The sequence below is a fragment of the Dromaius novaehollandiae genome, chromosome 9 (genome assembly GCF_036370855.1).
Source record: "Dromaius novaehollandiae isolate bDroNov1 chromosome 9, bDroNov1.hap1, whole genome shotgun sequence".
Classification (NCBI taxonomy): Eukaryota; Metazoa; Chordata; class Aves; order Casuariiformes; family Dromaiidae; genus Dromaius; species Dromaius novaehollandiae.
Genome location: NC_088106.1, coordinates 24,006,349 through 24,024,343, shown reverse-complemented (window position 1 = coordinate 24,024,343; position 17,995 = coordinate 24,006,349). Strand labels below are relative to the sequence as shown.

The 17,995-nt window shown below is 37.9% G+C and overlaps 1 protein-coding gene across 1 annotated transcript; it reads left to right on the top strand.

The window, feature by feature from the left end:
- Positions 1-1,355: 1,355 nt before the first annotated feature.
- Positions 1,356-8,810, top strand: TRIM42 (tripartite motif containing 42). The gene is made up of 5 exons (XM_026109704.2): positions 1,356-1,711; positions 3,352-4,058; positions 5,352-6,172; positions 6,903-7,130; positions 8,724-8,810. The coding sequence occupies exons 1-5, from the start codon at positions 1,356-1,358 to the stop codon at positions 8,808-8,810; spliced, it is 2,199 nt and encodes a 732-aa protein (XP_025965489.2).
- Positions 8,811-17,995: the final 9,185 nt, after the last annotated feature.

Here is a 17,995-nt window from a genome sequence, read left to right as displayed (position 1 = left end):
AGGCCATAACCATTCCAAAGGACCTGTTATGGCCCATCATGTAAATAGCTACCTATAATGACACAGCCATTATGGTCCACAGGGCTCCAGATCAGTGAATTAAAATTTCTCTAGGCAGAACAGACTTTGAGCAAATAGGCTCAAAGGAGCTGTTAGAATAAACTATGTCAAGACCTATCTTAGTAACTCACAGTTATACATTAACCCATTAACACAAGCTGAATTGCTAAAGAAACCCTTAGCAACCTACAGTACAGAGGCCACAATTAAAAGTCAGTATTCTTGGAAATGTACCATATAGACACCGCTATCCTTTATGCTTTCAAGTAAGAGAATAAGCTGTTTCAGATGTCAGTCACAGGTGACTCTTAGAGGATGGATTTTCTTTTTTTAGATATAAGCATTATAGTAAGCTACTAGCACACTAAGAAGCTTATATATTCTTTACAATAATTTAACTTTTATTTAAAGTTATTATCCCTGTAGATAGATACAAAATGCAATTTAAATCTTGGAAGAGGTCACCTAAATGAAGGCAAAAGGTGCCTAATATGAGGTAACTAAATAACTAAAATATGATGCCTTATATTGCAGTTATAGGAGAGTGGTGCACTTACAGGAGAGCAGTCCGTTTCAGAAAGGACAAGAAACACACTTGACTCCATTGTGCTCCACAATGAGTGAGCAATAGCACTGAACCTACAACCCAAGTTTAGTTCCTTTCCTTAGGAACATCACTGAGGGAATGAATGCCGTACATTGTTCAAGAGCATAAATACTGGCAGACAAAGGCTTATAATGAAGACAGTTACAGGGAAATGCTTCAAGATGCATCTCAAGTGCATGAACCTTAGTTCTTTCATGTGTGATACCTATGCTTAAAGTCTTATAAAGGTTTGATGAAAAATCTCTCACTATAGCTGGTTAGGGCCTGATTGAAGTGGTTCACTTACAGCATCCAACTTAGTGAAATGACTATAAAGTAAGTGTGCGGTCTTAACATGGTTGCCTTAGGATATCTAATCTAGGTGTGTAAGCTCCCTATGCAAGTAATGAGAGTGAGGTAGATGCTTTCAAGAAATTAAGGAAGAATGATTATAGTTGCTGTGATGTATAGATGAAGCCATCAGCATGTTGCATACACGTGTGTGAGATTCTGCCTGCGTCTATTTGAATATGTCACTGTGACATCCTTATCCTGTTCCGACTGGAACAGGACTTTAGAACATTCTCACAGCACAGAGCTTGACCCAACAATCAGACCTCAAACCGTTTTGGGAGCCAAATTGCTGTAAAGTTGTAGTGTGAGAAGCTGAGAGGATCAATGAGCTTTCTTCCAAGTGTCTGATAGAGCAATGGCCAAAACTGAACGTCCCTGTTTAATCTGGCCATGCTGCTCAAAGTGCTGTTACTTAACTTGTCACAGCAGAAGTGAAGGATGCTGTTTGTGTTGGCGCTTCTTATTTACCAATGAGCGGAACTGCAGCTGTTTCCCATGTCCATACACAGAAGACAAACCTTGCCAGTGTTGCCACTGCTCATGTGCAGAGCACGCAAATTGCTGGTGGTGCTGCTGCTCTTGTTCAAATAACCCTGACTGCAAATGCAACTGCTGCGGTGGGGAGAATTCAGCCTGTCAGTACTATGAAAGCAGATGCTGCAGAAGCTCTGTCTACAAACCACACCACTCAAGAGCACTAGGGACTGTTCAGTAAGTAGAGTCAAGAGCTCATAATCTCTTGGGTTTTTTTCTTTTTTTTCTAATTGACATTATGTCTTAATGGATGTGCTGCACTTAGGAATGTAAGACCTGTTGAATCACTAGAGTCCAGTTCCCAGCTATTTCAGACAACAGAGTAGCATCTCACAAGATGAAACTGAAAAGCAGAAGGGAAGGGGCCAATTATTAAATATAGAAACACTAAGCTAAAGATCAGTCAACTAAAAAGGTATTCTCCAATACCTTTGGAGAATAGCTAGCAAGCTAGCAAAAGAACTCAAGACTGCAATAGCAGCAAGCAGAAAGGAACTGACAGAACTTCTGGAAATGTATGGTCTATTCCTATGTAGTTGAACTTGGAAGACCAGAAGGAATCTTCACAGCAACAGAAAATTCTATTCTCTTTAGTTTACTGTTTCTTTCACAGTTGTTTAAAGTGACAACAGAAGCAGATAGCATGGTTGCTACTGAACATTTGGGAGAGAATGAGGGAAGGGAAACAACAGCAGTATGAACGATAAAAAGAAATACAGCAAAGTGCCAGACTGCTGTGGTCCAGAATGAGATCTACAGGAAACATTGAATACTGGTGCTTCTGTCCAGGTTCTGGAAACTCTATTAACTACTCATGGAGTAGTGCAAAGGTCATATTGGATTTTTAAATGAATAACGTCCACAGGCTAAGAGGCAGACTAGAACAATCAAGATTTGAAGATAACAGGGATTTAGCATGTCCTGAAAGCCAGGCCTCTTCCATAATAAAGGTAATACAAAATGTTTATCCACATTTGAAAGTCTTGGCAATTAAGATAAAAGATTCAATGATAATAAGGCTGCTACTAACACTAAAGATGATATTCATTCATTCTATAAATCCAAAATAATTCAAATGTGATTTTTAAAAAATAATTAAAATATTAGCATGATCATACATGTAAGTGTGGTTTGCTAAATGAAGCAGAAATTTCTTCAATACTTTCTGGAAGTAGTAAAACATCTAGTTGTGCTATTTGCTTAAGGACATGTTCCATCTGGAAAATGCAAAAGAAAAACACTTTGACATTTATCTTCTTAAGTTTTCATTAAAACAAATTTCTTCTAAAAATCTTACCAATGTAGTTATAAAAGAAAGCATTTAATATGCTATGGAACAAAATAAAGTATTTCATTTGAATTGCACAAAAGGTTTTCCTTCACGCTAGTTGTTTGTTGTTTTCATTTTGAAAAAAATGATCAGACAAGAAAAGGAGAAAAAATACACTTCAGTTTGTACTAAAGCAAACTGTATTATTCTTTTTGTTTGGCAACCAGAAATAACCCAACAAATTCAGACAGACCTGCAATGACTAAAATGTCTGTTTGTTCTGTAAGATGATTATTTATTGGCAACATTATTCAATAGTGAAATAATTACGAAAAAAGAAAAGAGAAAAGTGGACTCTTCATAGTGCTAATCCAGTTGTTTAAATAAGAAATCCTGTCAGAATAAAAGAATGGTTGGCACGCAAAGCAGAACTGCTTATATTATCAATTTTGCTACTTAGATGGCAATTTTGCTACTTAGATGGTATCCTAATATTCAGACGGCTTATGTTTGGGTTGTTTTTTTTTTTCAAATGTATTTTATTTAGGTCAAAAGATGTTTTGTCAAGATTTAGAACTAGAAGTGATGCATCTGTCGTTACACTGGAGAGGAATGTCTCAGGCCATGCTTTCCGCGACCAGCTTGCCTGTCCACTGTGTAAACAATTGTTTCTCCAGCCATTTATGCTGCCATGCAACCACTGCATTTGTGAGAAGTGTATAACTAAAAGCAAGAGCAAAGCTGAAGTGACTGAAAATTTTTTCATCATCATATGCCCAGTGTGTAGCAAAGCACATTGCCTCCCCTATACTAATAAAATTCAGCTGAGGAAGAATTACCTGAGAGCCAAACTAGCCAAGAAATACATGCGCAGACATGGCTTTCTGAGGTGGAGATTTGACCATAGTGAAAGACCAGTCTATTGTCAAACTTGCAGGGAGAGAAAAAGAAAGGCAACCAAAAAATGTAGGACGTGTGGAATTAATTACTGTAATGAATGTCTGCATATATATCATATTGAGACTGGTGCTCAAGATCACATTTTCACCAGAGCATATCAAGAAGATCATGAACAGTGGCGCTGCTTATTGCACCGCAGCTCAAACCTCTCTGAATACTGTCTGGACGACCATGAGCTGATCTGCGAGTTCTGCAAGAACTCACTGCACAATGATCACGATACTATTCCCCTGACAGTGGCATGTTCAAGAGAGGCTGCTTCCCTGTTCGACACTATTGCAAAGTTTAAAAGAGGTTTGTATTTCTCTTATTTCTCACACTTCCCCACGTCTCCTTGGGAAGGAAGCTTGAACATATGCTTGACAAGCCACGTTATCCTCTAATTATCTGCACAACACAAGAGTCAGAAAGACGGCATATTCCCACTGTGGAGACCCAAAAGGAACACACTCGTAATTGTGTGGCACTGTGAGCCAGACTCAACTATTAGAGAATGAAAGAGCTGCATGTGCGATGGAAACATAAATGTGCATCTAGGAAGGGGAAATTCCATTTCACACTGCACAACCTAGTGTGAAACAAACACCACTTACTGCTTGCAGGATAAAATAGTGAACATTTTTTAACCAGAAATTTAAACTTGAATATCTTCCCCAGCAAACGAGTTGTGTATTGTCCCTCTTCAGTAAGTTTTCTGCTTATACTCGTGTTGATTAAGATGCCAAGTGGTCATCTACACTGCTCTGAGGTAGCACAGTAAAGTCACTCTTTTATATAAGATTTGATCCACAGCAAATGAGTGGCTGAACAGAGACTGGGATTTTATGAATTTGATTATTTTGATCTTTGCATATAACTTCACAGATTTTGGGAACATAATGAAGTTTGGATGGAAAATACAATTCAGAAAGATAAAAGGGAACCAATAGGAAACAACTAGGATCATTAATTTCCTGATTTCCAAACAGTCTAAAGGTTGAGAAAATAAAAGATGCAGAATATTTGTATAAGATTTTGTAATGTAACATTGTTTCAAGATGTTAGCTGAATTCTACCGAAATTTACTATCAGCCTTCAGTATTTTTTATTCTGTTTCTGTATAGTTCTAAATTTTTAGTGTCAGGAGAGTAAATCACATTGTCACATAATGGCCATCGGAGGAATGTGCTATCCACCACAGACATAATGAGAGCTACACAGGTGAATTTGCTACCATTATTTTAACTTGATACAAGCCAATTTCCAAAGATAATACAGAGCTGCAATAATTTAAGTTTCAGTATTTCCCATGTAATGGAGCAAAAATTATCAAGCACATTTTTGGGGAGACAAATTTGATAAGTGAGGGAATAATAATAAAACGGCACTTAACTGTCTAATTTTATACACCCAAATGTGAACATTCTAACCCAAGCAACTTCCCTCAGGGCTTACCAGCAGTAGGGATGAGAGCAAAACACTAGAATCCTCACTCTTGTCTCAGGTTCTAACCAACCTGAAGTCTCTTTAAGCTACAATCTATCTTCTGCCCCTTGTAACCACATTTCAGTATGAAGTTGGAAGTATTGACCTGATTCTGTTTTATAGTACGCCACGGGGTTGATAATGATCTCATGGAAGTTCTCCTGCTAAAAAATAACTTCAAGACCTACAAGGACACCAAAAGGAAGGAGATCAGAAATGGATTCTTAAAATTACGTATGGTTCTTCATGAACGAGAAAAGGAGATGATGGAGTTGCTTGAGAACACTGAACTTAAAAAACAGAAGGACATTTCAGAATACATAAACTATACATCCAGCCAGCTCTCATATATGGATGGCCTTATTCAGTACTCTAAAGAGGCTCTAAAGGAGGAAAGCCAGGTTGTATTTCTGCAATCTGCACACTGCTTGGTGAAAGAAATAGAAGATGCAATTGCTTCCATTTTCCAACCTAGTCCACGTCTCAGAGAAGACCCCTTAAAAAAACTTCAACTCAACTTTGATGAACTTCTGATGAATTTACGGGGACTTTTCCCATCCCCTGGCAGAATGAAGCAGTCAGATGGCAAAGCAGAAAAGTATCCCTATCCTTGTAACTCAGACATAATGGTTCCAAGGCATATTCCAAGCACTCATGAATTCAAGCAAGCATCATTGTTCCGAAGCCCATCTTTAAATTCCTTGTTTGATTTAGGACTGGTGACTAAAGAAGCTCTTGGAAGACCAAGCTCTACACCTCCCCATCGTCCTAAGCCGTGTAATGAAATGTGTGCATATTGGGATGCAGCTTGTGAAGCTCCAAAAAAAGAAAGAAAATATGAGAATGTTTCCTTTCCAAGTCCAGAACTGACAGACAATGAATCAGTCACAGTCCCAGGATTTGTTGTTATCTACCAGACTGTTGTATACCCAAGATCTGCCAAAGTAAGACATTTATAAATTCTGGATATATACAAAAGACTAACTAGCACCATTATATTTTCAGGCTCTTATACAATCTGAACCCATGGGAGTTTGAATAAATGAAACTACAGTATCAGTTTAAATACTTAATTTGTAGGAGATGAGGCATTTCAATTTGTAATACCTATTTATATGACATCTGTAATAATATAACAATCCTATTGACTACAATAGGAATGTGATAGGATTCAATTTAAGCTTCAGTTTATCTCAAAACCTCATTAGCTGGAAAGGTCTAATGCAGAAAGAAACAGATGTATTATGTTTGTATTTAAATATTTGTACATCAGATTAAATTACTTGATCCTGGTCCTGCCCTTCAATGTGATGACATCACGTCTGGGTGATTTTCCTCATTATACTTTTCAGAGATGATAACAAGATTAGAATGCCAGTTGCATAGGATCCCAAGTGCATATTGCAAAGCACCGACTGTTGTCAGCATGCATTGCTTTTAGAGTGCTAGCAGAGAGTACTATGAAATTCCTAGGAGGAGGCTTAGCATTTTGTGAGTGAGACCCAAAACTGCATCTCTTCCATGTATATTTCATGCTATGGTTGGAATTCCAGCTGCTTTGGCATTTAAAAATTAAAACCTACCAAACACGGGAATTCCAAAAAAGCAAAATTGAAAATAAGCAAAAATTAAGAATACATAATTTGTACACTGTAGATTTTTTTCTCTTCATAGATTTACTGGACCTGTCCCACAGAAGATGTGGATTTCTTTGAGGTAGAGTTTTATGAAGTTGTTGCTACTGGTCCTGATAACATTGTCCAGACACAACTAGCTGGCCAGCTGAGCAAAATAAAGCAACAGAGCCTTGAGATTCAACATCTGGATCCAAATACAGAATATCTTTTTAAAGTCCGTGCTGTAAATGCAAGCGGCCCAGGTGAATGGAGTGACATCTGTAAGGTACTGTAGAGTATCCCCATACTTTATAGAGTTGTCTTAACTTTTTTGCTTCCCATATTTGTTTTTTTTTCACATCTATTTATGAAGAAGACTGTTTAGATGAAAGATAGCTATTCACTTTTTTAGGCAAGTGATGCTAATGGTTATATTGGATTTTTTGATACATTGTTCCTCCTACCTCAGTTTGCATTAGCTTGCCCTACATAGGAATGTTTTTCTAGCATTCTAGCAAAGGGGATCTGTTATGATTACATCAGTTAAGTCATTGTAACTACTTCTACTACTGCAGGGCTGAGACAGCCTCTGCATTACGCTCTTTGACGCACAGAGTAAGAGTCTGAAGGTTCAGATTCAAAAACTTTCATGCTAGAACAAGAAGACAACCATGAAGCAAAAGAGGAAACAGAAACCAAATATTAAGAAGATTCTTTGGCACCTTTGGCCATGAGTCTCCTCTACTGTGGTTTTAGAAGAGAAGGAAAAGTGCTGAAAGGAAGATCAAAGTTAAAAGTAGAAAATAGAAAGGTTTACAAAAAGTTAAGACATTTAATAGTTTCATTTTCACACCAACCAAGCATCCCGCATTTCTTGCCAATGTCACTTTTAGTTTCTCCAGCCTTGCCCAAAAATACGTATTTAATTCTTGGTTTTTCCTTGATAAATTATGGGAGTGAATTATTCTCAGGAAAGGTTTGCAAATGCTTTGAGGAATTGCAATGCATATAAAGCAGGCGGGTTCCATGAAAAGGGTAGATTTCATTCTCTGGTTCTAACCACAACATTTCAGCCTTTTTCCCATGTCAGTTGCACCAAGAGCTATCCCTTCCCAGGCCCCTGGTCCCTTTTCACATTTAGAGAGTAAAAGTCTAACTTTAAAATGGTGTTTAGACATCTCACTCACTTGGTGAGTTCTAATGATAAATGACACCTCCCAGAACAGCTCTACTTCCTATACTTAAAACATTGAGCACAGTGTTTTCTTTTTTTTATCTGACATGTTGAAATAGTATATTGATTTTTCTTTTGAAAACAGTTCTTTCTGCAGGCAGCACAGTCATATTAATATTCCAAAGAAACACAAACTCACTTAACATCTGCTGTAATTTACAGAAGTATAGAGTTCCAAAGCAAAGGAAAATGAGAGAGCATATATGACAGACTTTTATAAATCTTTTTTTAAAAATAACTATTTCTATTCCTTTTGCATAATATCAGAATACTCTACCTACACAGAAAAACTTGGAAGAGCTGCATTTAAAAGAAAATACGGCACTGAATTTTAAAAAGGGATTTATGCAGAGTAGTAGCACTCTATGTGTGTAACATAGTTACTGAGTCTGGGAGGGAATGTGACTGTGATGGGTCTGAAAAGTCATGGGAGCTCAGGCGCCAAGCTACAAGGGGAAGGAAGGTGATGGAAAGTTTTGTTAAACAGCAGGTACTATTTTATTCTTTAAACTAAAGCTGATGCCATGTCTCCGATATACAAAGTCTCACAAAAGATGTTATTAAATAATATTAAATATTATTCTCAAAATACTAAATATGTATACTTCTTCTGTACCTTAATACATTCTTGTATCCTCCTTGCAGATAATCACTCCAGATGAACATGGGAAAGTCCAGGGGAGGTGGGGGATTCGGAGGAGTATTCAGGGTGCTCTGCATACAGATACATAAACAAAGAATCAAGCCAGGGATTCTTTTTTCATTGAAGGACTGGAAAACGTCTATGCTTTCTTATGCAATTCCTCCTCTTCCACTGAAGTTAGCAGCCAGAGATCTAAGAGGGAGCTCTTTACACTATTGTTGCTTTCCAACAAATAAATAAATAAATAAACAAACCTGTCTTTTCCTTTATCCTTTTTTATTCCAGACGTAGTACCAAGACCCATGGAAAATGCTATGTTGTGCATAAATATACAGTGTAAAACCCATTAGCCTACTTGACAGGACTTTGCATCTTCAAAGAAAATGAACACAGAATTTTGCAATGTTCTGATTATTATTTCCTCTGAGATGATTTAACACAGTTCACACAGACCTGCAGTAGCCTATAACACACTTCGTATATTTTTAAAGCACAGAATGAGTTATTCTGTACCCACACCTGGTCTCAGCCTCATACAGCTGAAGTACGATGTATGTACATGCACACAAGGAAGCTGGCAAGAGGCAGGACAAGGAGCCCAAGAATGAGGGCAGACAGGACTGTGTCTCCTTACACACTTCTGTAATCATGGTTGGATTTACTTGACTGTTGTGAAGGTCACCTTTGCGAGATGCAGAGTAGCAGTTTGTTAAAAGTAGCTGCAAGTAAAATCAGGAGGAGTCACAGAAGCTCTGACTCCCGGAGCAGGCAAGCTATGGTGCTGAAGTGGTAAGGAGTAATTAATAACTAATGTTATTCTTTACTCAGGGATGGTCTTGCACGGCTCCTTTCTCTCACTCCAGCCATATCAAGCAAGTGCGTGTATGTAGCTATCTACCTATATCTATCGACACACACCCATATGTGCTTATACACATCTCTCTCCACATATATATTTATACATATTTAAAACAGCCTCTATCCCAAACTTTTCAACTGGGGCATTTGATTGGGATAGGAAATAGGATTAGGGCCACTGTCAGCCCTTCTAAACACCTTCTGTGCATTTGTATGTTTATGTCTTACCTTCAGTACAGAACAAGTCCCATTATGGAAAACATGTATTACAAATACTGCCCATGAAATCTTGGACCTCCTACTACCTTCCTTAAGGCAAACAATACAACTTAGGTATATTTAATATATCCTATTTCTATTGCATCTTTCATTTCTGAAGCTCATGTTTAGCTTTATATAGTCACTGTAAGGTAGTAATATTATATCCATGTTATGGATGGATAATGTGCTAAAGGAAGAGGCTGAACAAAAAGGCAACGATGTCATCGGCAAAGCCAAAATTTGAACTCTGAGAGCACCTGTTTCTCTCTTTCACGCTAGCCAGTGAGCTATTAGTGATGCTTCAGTTAATATGTATGTTCTTGCTAGGATCTCTCTTTGGTCTTTCCCTGACAGCCTACTTTGTCGTGGACAGTCTTTAAGCAGGCATCTAAGCCATTAAAGGTGAAAGAGGTTTACATTTTCAATTGAACAATTATATTCAATTTACACTTTCTATTGAACAATTATAAAAGTGTCTGATTTTGAGAAGCTTCTTTTGAAACATTTAAAAGGGAGCTGACCTCCACACATAGTCAGCACTCGTGATCTAAAAATTCTGCTAGGTTTTTGCAGAAATCTAAGTGTCTGACCTCCTCAGCTAGCTAAGCCTAATTACTCCTTCACGACTGCCTAATCCCCTTCCACAGAGAGCAGCATTCTAACCCTATTTCAAGGACATGTGAGTTACAGTTCCCCAGAAACACACCCATCCAGTATTCCTTGTAGTATATTTCTCTGTAGATGGATCAGACTGCAATGTGGAGCAAGTGTACAAATTCCCTTTGCACCAGTGGCTACCAATTGACTATAGCAGCCTTCTGTACCCAGCAGCTCTTAAGAGATGTATTTTGCAGTACACAGCTCTGTGTAACAGCTAAGCAAAGCTGCAATTCCCCTTTCATGTAAACTGTGACTCTGTTCCCTTTAGCAGGGCAAAATCTTATCGGTATCACTGAGAGATCAGTATCAGTCCCCCCTGTAAGCTTTAAGATTTTTATTAATTATTGTGGGGCTGCTGGAAGCCTATGTTTCTTTTCAGACAAATTACCTTTCAAACATCTCTATCTCAGCTCACTTTGTTTTTCTCTCCAGGGTTGCCTCTTTTTTTCCATGGGAGGAAAAAAATGTGTTAAGTTCTTTACATACAGTTCAGTGCCTGTCTATTATAAGCGCAGCCAAATCCCATGGTGACTGGATGTCTACAGCCCAATTTACTGCACTCCTTCTTTCAATAAACAGGCAAGGCAAAGAATGGGACAATTTTGCTTATCTACTGCTTGCTGCCCAACTGGGTGGGGAGGCAGCATCATCTCTCATCCTGTGCACACATTTTTCAGCTGCATGCCTTGAAATTGAAATTTTAAGATGTTTATAAATAAATAAAAACCTGCCTGAATTTAATGCAGTGTGATATTTGCATAATTACTTTTCAAGGTAATGAGTGTAACAGAAGCCAAAACACAGAGGGTTGAGTATCTTCAGAGCAGCCTGTGCCAGTAAATAAACACACAACTCTTGTAAGTATCAAACTGCAGAGCAGTTTAGAATGAGCATAATTTATTTAGGGAACAACGAGCATCTATTTGTGTTGGGCAGGTGGCCAAGGTGAACAAATGAAAGACATATATGTAATTGCATATTAGAGGAGCCATTGCTTCATTTCACCACCATTTGCCTCTCGGAATATCTATAGCCAACTGTGCTGAAAAAAACATCACAAAATAAAGGTGGCTGTCAGATCACCTCCTCCAAAGCCAAGCTTTTACCAAAACAAACAGCTGGGCTGAAGCAAATAATGACAATTTGACAGAAAATATTCTGGGGTGGTGGCTACCCACCTTCGTAAGTGAGGAAATAGAGACCAAGATGAGTCTAACACACAGAAGTCCGGTCAATGGCGTCTCAGTCTTCCTGGACACCGAAGTAGCCAGAAGACTGGAGAGAGCTCAGAGATGCGGCTGGCTAACCTGTACTCACACAAATCAACTAACCAACCCTGCCCCGCACATCCCTAGATATGACGGCATCAACTAATAAGATGAGGTATTATAATGTCTTATCACCCATTTGCTGTGTAACCCATGGGGAAGAAATTAGTAACAATATTATTCAAGGGAGTTACGGTCTTCTTCAAGAATATTTCCAAGACCATTTTAGAATTTTGGAAAATATTGATCCCACTGTCAGACATTATTGCTATGCAAGAAGAGGTAGTGGTCTTTGGGGAGCCTAAATGTTTAACTGATGCTTGGGACTGAAAATAATCCCAATGTTCTGTAAATTAGCTACTGTCAGAAATGAGAAGAGACTCACATTGGATGTCTTTATAATGAATAAAAGTGACTTGCTAGCTGAACAAAAATTCTCTGAAGTTGACAACTACAGATAAACAATATTTTAAGTTAAAACATTTTAAGCAAACAAAACAGAGCAGATAAATAAGCTAACAGGCTATAAACATAGCCTGTTGCGATGGTTCTGTTTTGGACTGTAAAGCTGTAATTTAGGTCTGCTAAGAGATGTGTTCTGAAAGCTAGAAGGTTGCCCATTGAAAATTAAGAGAATAAAAATGAAAAAAGAACTAAAAATCAAAATTGTTTGAACCAAGTCCCTTTTACATTAACCTTTTATATTAACTAGTTTTATATTATTTTTATTATTTTATATAACCCCAAGCCCACAACTTTTAGTCCCCCAAAATGCTTAAGTTAAAAATCATCTTGATAAATAAGTAGAAAATATCAGTAAAACTCAAAAATATTTATGTAGTAAAAGAAAACACGCATGCTAAAAAATAAAAATTAAAAAATTAAGGGAAACATATTTCCATATTTGTAAAGGTCCTAGGTATTTGCTCCTGCCATAGGAAAAGAGAATCAAAAGTAATACTCTAATTGGAACAAAGTACTTGTCTAGGCACCTCTTTACTTGAAAGTTAATGGTAAACTGTTGGGACTTAGAGACCTAAATGAAATTATTGGAGGTCAGACAGGATTAGTTTACAAAAAAAAATTGAAACAACCATCAGCTTATTCCATTGTGGTACTGGGGACCTCACGCTTTCACTGATATTATCAGTAATCTTAATGTATGTAACGGGATAAAGTACTCAAGATCTAGCTAAGCGACAGTGAAGGAAGACTAAAATAACAGCCTACCTACAAGGTGTAAACATCTAAGAGGAAGAGGAATAACTTACAATGTCATAACTGTGTTCAGAAATGACAATCACATTGGACCTAAGCAGTTGGTGTTGCACCAAATTCAAATGAATAGCGAATGTGTGTTAAATATTGCAAAGCTTTTCGTGTTCTTCAGGGACAAAACCGACTGAGAAGTACAAAGCAGTATTTGAGACTGTCCATGGGACTAGGACCATCAGTCTTGTCCAGTGTGGCACATTTCAGCTTGAGGAACAGAGTAGGAACCTTTTCTTCCAAAGGACATTTACGAGAGCAGACAGTTCACAGAAAACGTAGCCTATCAGCTCAGAACTTCAAACCAGAAATGTCTCGTCCCAGTCAGGGACCCAACTAGAGGAAAATATTCGCTGAATGACTAGGATAGCTTGACCAGACCTAGTATTCACATCCATGTGGCTTACCTATAACTCAAATCATTGTAAATATTCCTGCTTCTGTTTCCTGGCATGAATTCTAGCTTTTTAAATGAGGACATTTTGCTTTCTCAGTTACATAGAATTTGTTTCAATCATTTGGTTATTGCTAGATTTAGAGTACTTCAAAAATTCATAGGGAAATTTGCTTCCTTCCCCAGCATTACTGTTGCTATGCACGTGTTAGACAACCCTTCAGAGAGAAATCTTCATTGTCAAGAGCTCTCCCAGCCATGTATCAATCTTTTTAATAGAGTTCACTGGGGTTTTTTTCCCCCTTTCCGCAACGGTAACTAAGACAGACTCTATAAATTCTGGCGTTTCAGGCTGAAAAAAAAAAAAAAAAAAAAAAACCAAATCTCCTGGACGTGCCCCTGCATTTATAAATGTGTTAGCTACAATGAGATTTTTGCATTATTTACTTTTACCAGTTCATGGTGGGCAACAACTCTTAGCAAATCTAAGATCAAGTAATTAATTCTGCTGCAGCATGTCAAAGGCAGTAAGAATATTTCACAAGATCCACAAGCTGCAGGAGAAAGGTCTTCATTTTTAAAAAAAAGACCCTCAAAGCTGGCAGTCCCCAAATCATTTAGACACATCAGTGACTTCAGTGGAAATCCCCTCCCCTCCCCCCCCAGCAAAACACAGAAATGACATTATATTTGTGGGCAATTTCACCCTTTGAAATGTTCAGCTTTTCATCAGAAAGCCTACACAGGAAGTGTCGTTACTTCATTTTAATGTTACTGAATATATACCTGATTTGTGCAGACAACGCTGAACGGGCTAGCTCTTGTTCTCCCAGGGCTGTTTATCTGAAGGTTAGAAGTCAGAATGGGGGTCATAAGAAAACCTAACCATCCAAAAATTAATTCTTTGAAGCAATTTTTGAAGCTCAGAAGATAATACAAACTAATGATGCAGAACTAGATGCTCCAAGAATTCCTTTGCAGCCAAAGAAGCAGTGGCTTTTGGTCATGAACTCAGAGGACTCTGGGAAAGACTTCAACCTACAATTTGCCAGACGAATAAGTATTCTCATATTACTGCTCCCTCAGTGATCTATGCAAGAACAGTGGGGTTAGACAAAAGCTCAGCCTAGTTTATCATCCACTGTTTCTAACAGTAACAACAGCAAACAGTAGAGTGTAAGAACAAAGTGAGCACACTGTGATATTCTCCAAGCTTTCAGTAAGGTATGGCTTAAGAGTTTCTTCAGCCACAGATGGTGTCTTAGTATCTAATAGCATACAAATATTTTCTTCTTCGAATTTGTCTACTCCTTTTTGAGACTCTGTCAACTTTTGCCTGTATTATTTGTTCTATAGCAAGGCATTTCTTCAACAGCAAAATCAAATCAGAGTTCAGAAGCAGCAAGTAGGATCATCATATTGGTCGTGTTTAAAATTTCGTTCTACTAGATAAAGCATCTTGTATTGCCTATCTCCTCCATAAATGGCTACAATCAAGTAAAAATAAAATATGTCTGAACTCCAATAAATAAGAAAATAACCCGCACAATACTGAAATAAAACATCTACAAAGGGAATTTGTAACTGAAATGTCAAGTGAATCTAGGTAATTCTGTTCTTAAAAAAAAGCAGACTGATTCTGACAGCTTTTCTTTATCATGTACTCCCTGTCTTCTTGAGGGAATACCCCCCAAAACAAGAACAGCTGTAAAGAAAAGTACTTCCTGGAATGGAAGTGGAGAGCTTAATATCTTGCCAAACTAATCCTCTGATAATTTGTGCTGTAGGGAAGCTTGATCTATTCTAATTTGCCTGGCTTTGGTGCAGTTTCTGTAAGAGCCTGTCAATAGATGTTGACCTATGTCCTATGAGAATGTTTGGAAACTTGAAGGAAAAAAAATAATATCCACTATAAGAGTTAAGCTTTACCATTATTTGCCTGAGTTGATGTAAAAATAGTCCATTTATAGTTCCTTGGGCAACCTTCTTTTAAAATATTTGCACATGACTAGCTTTCTTTTAGGCCTCCCAAGTTTGCTAAGATTTATTCAGAAGTAAATTTGTGGACCAGAAAATGCCTTAGATAATCCTTTAGAAAATGCCTTAATTCTTTTAAAACTCTTGAATATGAGTTATCTCTACCTGCTAAATTTAGAAAAGTTTCACTTTAGTAAATGGTATTTATCATTGTCCTTATTCACCAGTGAAAAACAAAGTAGAAATCTACCAGGATGATAAACTGTGGAGTAATTGAAGATAAAGTGTCTGGAAGTCAAGCAGAAGAGAACAGCAAGTCCTGCGTTTTTTGCACTTTTATTAACTGACTTGCTCCTAAGAGTCCATTGTGGTAGGAGGTTACAAGGAGATAAAGGAGCCCATCGCACTGTGGAGCAATTTGGTAAAAATTCTGGAGATTTTCACTTGCAGAGCTTGTTTCTGATCAAACCATCCCCTAGTGAATTATTCACTGAGGAACAAATGTCAGAAGGTCCCTAGTTCACCATGTAGCTTTCTTACGACACTAGAAATCACATCAACACAAGCTTATCCACCAAACAAATAAACATCAACTTGTGTAAATTAGTTAAACACATTAGAAGCAGCTAAAACAAAACAAAACAAGAAAAAAACCAACCCTCTCAGCTGAGTTTGTTGTTAATTAACCACAACAGCCCAACCGTGCTACGCACTACAGGAGTCTTCAGGGACTACAGAAAGCCCTACATTAGATTAATGTGCATCATTCAGAAATCCACCAGGAATTTTACTGGGCTACAGAAATGTTTTGCTTTACATTTCCACGTGGAGTTTCTTTAGATAGTCAGTCAGGGACAGAAAATGCACATAATGGGTTTTCTTATCCTTACTCCTCACTGAACCTTTTCCTCAAAGTCAAAAATGAGTTATTTCTGAGTGTGGAACAGACTATGATTTAAAAAATCAAAAGTAATATACATCAAAAGGTTGGAAACGTTTGCCCTCTCTCAAACTCAGATCACCTCCTGCTCCCTATTGGCAAATGTATTTGAGAAACGGACACATGCACGATATTTAATGCAGCACTTTGGTCTGTTGAGGACTACAGAAGGCCTCCGTGTTCTACAGACCCCAGGTTTTGGGGCCTGCCAAAACAGAGGTACAGGACAGCACTGTTACAAGGTGACACGGGGGACATTCAAGAAGAAGAGGTACCTAACAATTTGTTAATGATGAGAAGCTGGGGAAGATGTGCATTTATTCTCCCTGTACTAAGAAACACTCCGTTAATGCAACACTGAGATTAGGCTAATAAACTGGCCTATTCAACTGGATTTTCTAGACTGTATTATGCTAATGTAATCATTCAGCATCTTATTAACATGCAGAATGGCAGAGTTCAGTCCTGTATGCTCAGGCAGAGCTCTCTCAATCCTCTTGCAACGTATCTGAGGACAGACGCAACGAACATATACCTAATGGAAGCACATTTAGCTCAGCCACTTCAGACTTGAGCAATGGAGAGTTTACTCACCTCTAATTGCCCAGATTGGACTGAAAAAAAAGAAAAGAAGAAACAGACAATTATTCTAACTATAGTATCATTTTTTTCTGATAATTTAAGGCTACTTCAACCTCTAGAATGCTACAGGGTGCTTCCCATAGTAACACAGAAGAATGGCAGGGTAATAGCCCCTCCTTCACACACACTAGAAAGTCTCACAATTTGAGATTTCAAGGTTACAGAAGGGAAGAACTATTGCTAAACTTACAGTGCAGAAGTAGAAGAGGGTTTCTGCATCCTTCCTTGTCACCATCCGTACAAAGATCAAGCTAATGTGACCCTTCAGAGTTATGGAAAAGCTATATTACCTTAGGCAAGTCCATACAACTTGTGTAGATTCACAGTTTCACCTAGACCTACTTACAAATTATTTTAACACATATGTGAAATAAAAATCTTGTATGCATGGTATAATCACATTTCTATTATTTCAATTTCCTTCTCTGGTTACCAAGAAATACAGCCAGAAATTAGAGGTGAGTAAATTCAAATTTACCAAGTGGAGTAGGATGTAGGAAGTGACAATCGTGTGTTACTAGAGATTTGATAAAATTTTGAAATGTTCCATGGAAAGCATACGCTTTGCAAAGCCCAGCTTTTCAGTGAAAAGCCATTTTCAGGGAAGATTTTGAGCCGCCTTAAGCACAAATTTTCTGCACTACAGCCTTGCACAAAGGGCTGGACCAAGCTGAAGATAATACATGTAACATCTGTTTCATCGCCTTCTGATACAAGTGATTTCTATCCATCCAGTGCCCACTGTGCATCAGCTGTATCATTAGTCCAATTCAGAATGCAAACCTTGCTGCTCAACAAATAAGAACAGTTCCTATTTGAAGGGTTGTTTTTTCACCTCCTACCGATGTGAGATTAGTCAGCACAACATTAATTGGAGGAACTGAAAGTGTCAGAGATTTGGAAAGGGCATGAGTGACAACTGATTTGATGGTAACTGAAGGCTACTTATATCCATCTAGCAAATGATCACTCCATGTTCAATGTTTCATTAAAAAAAGAGATGGG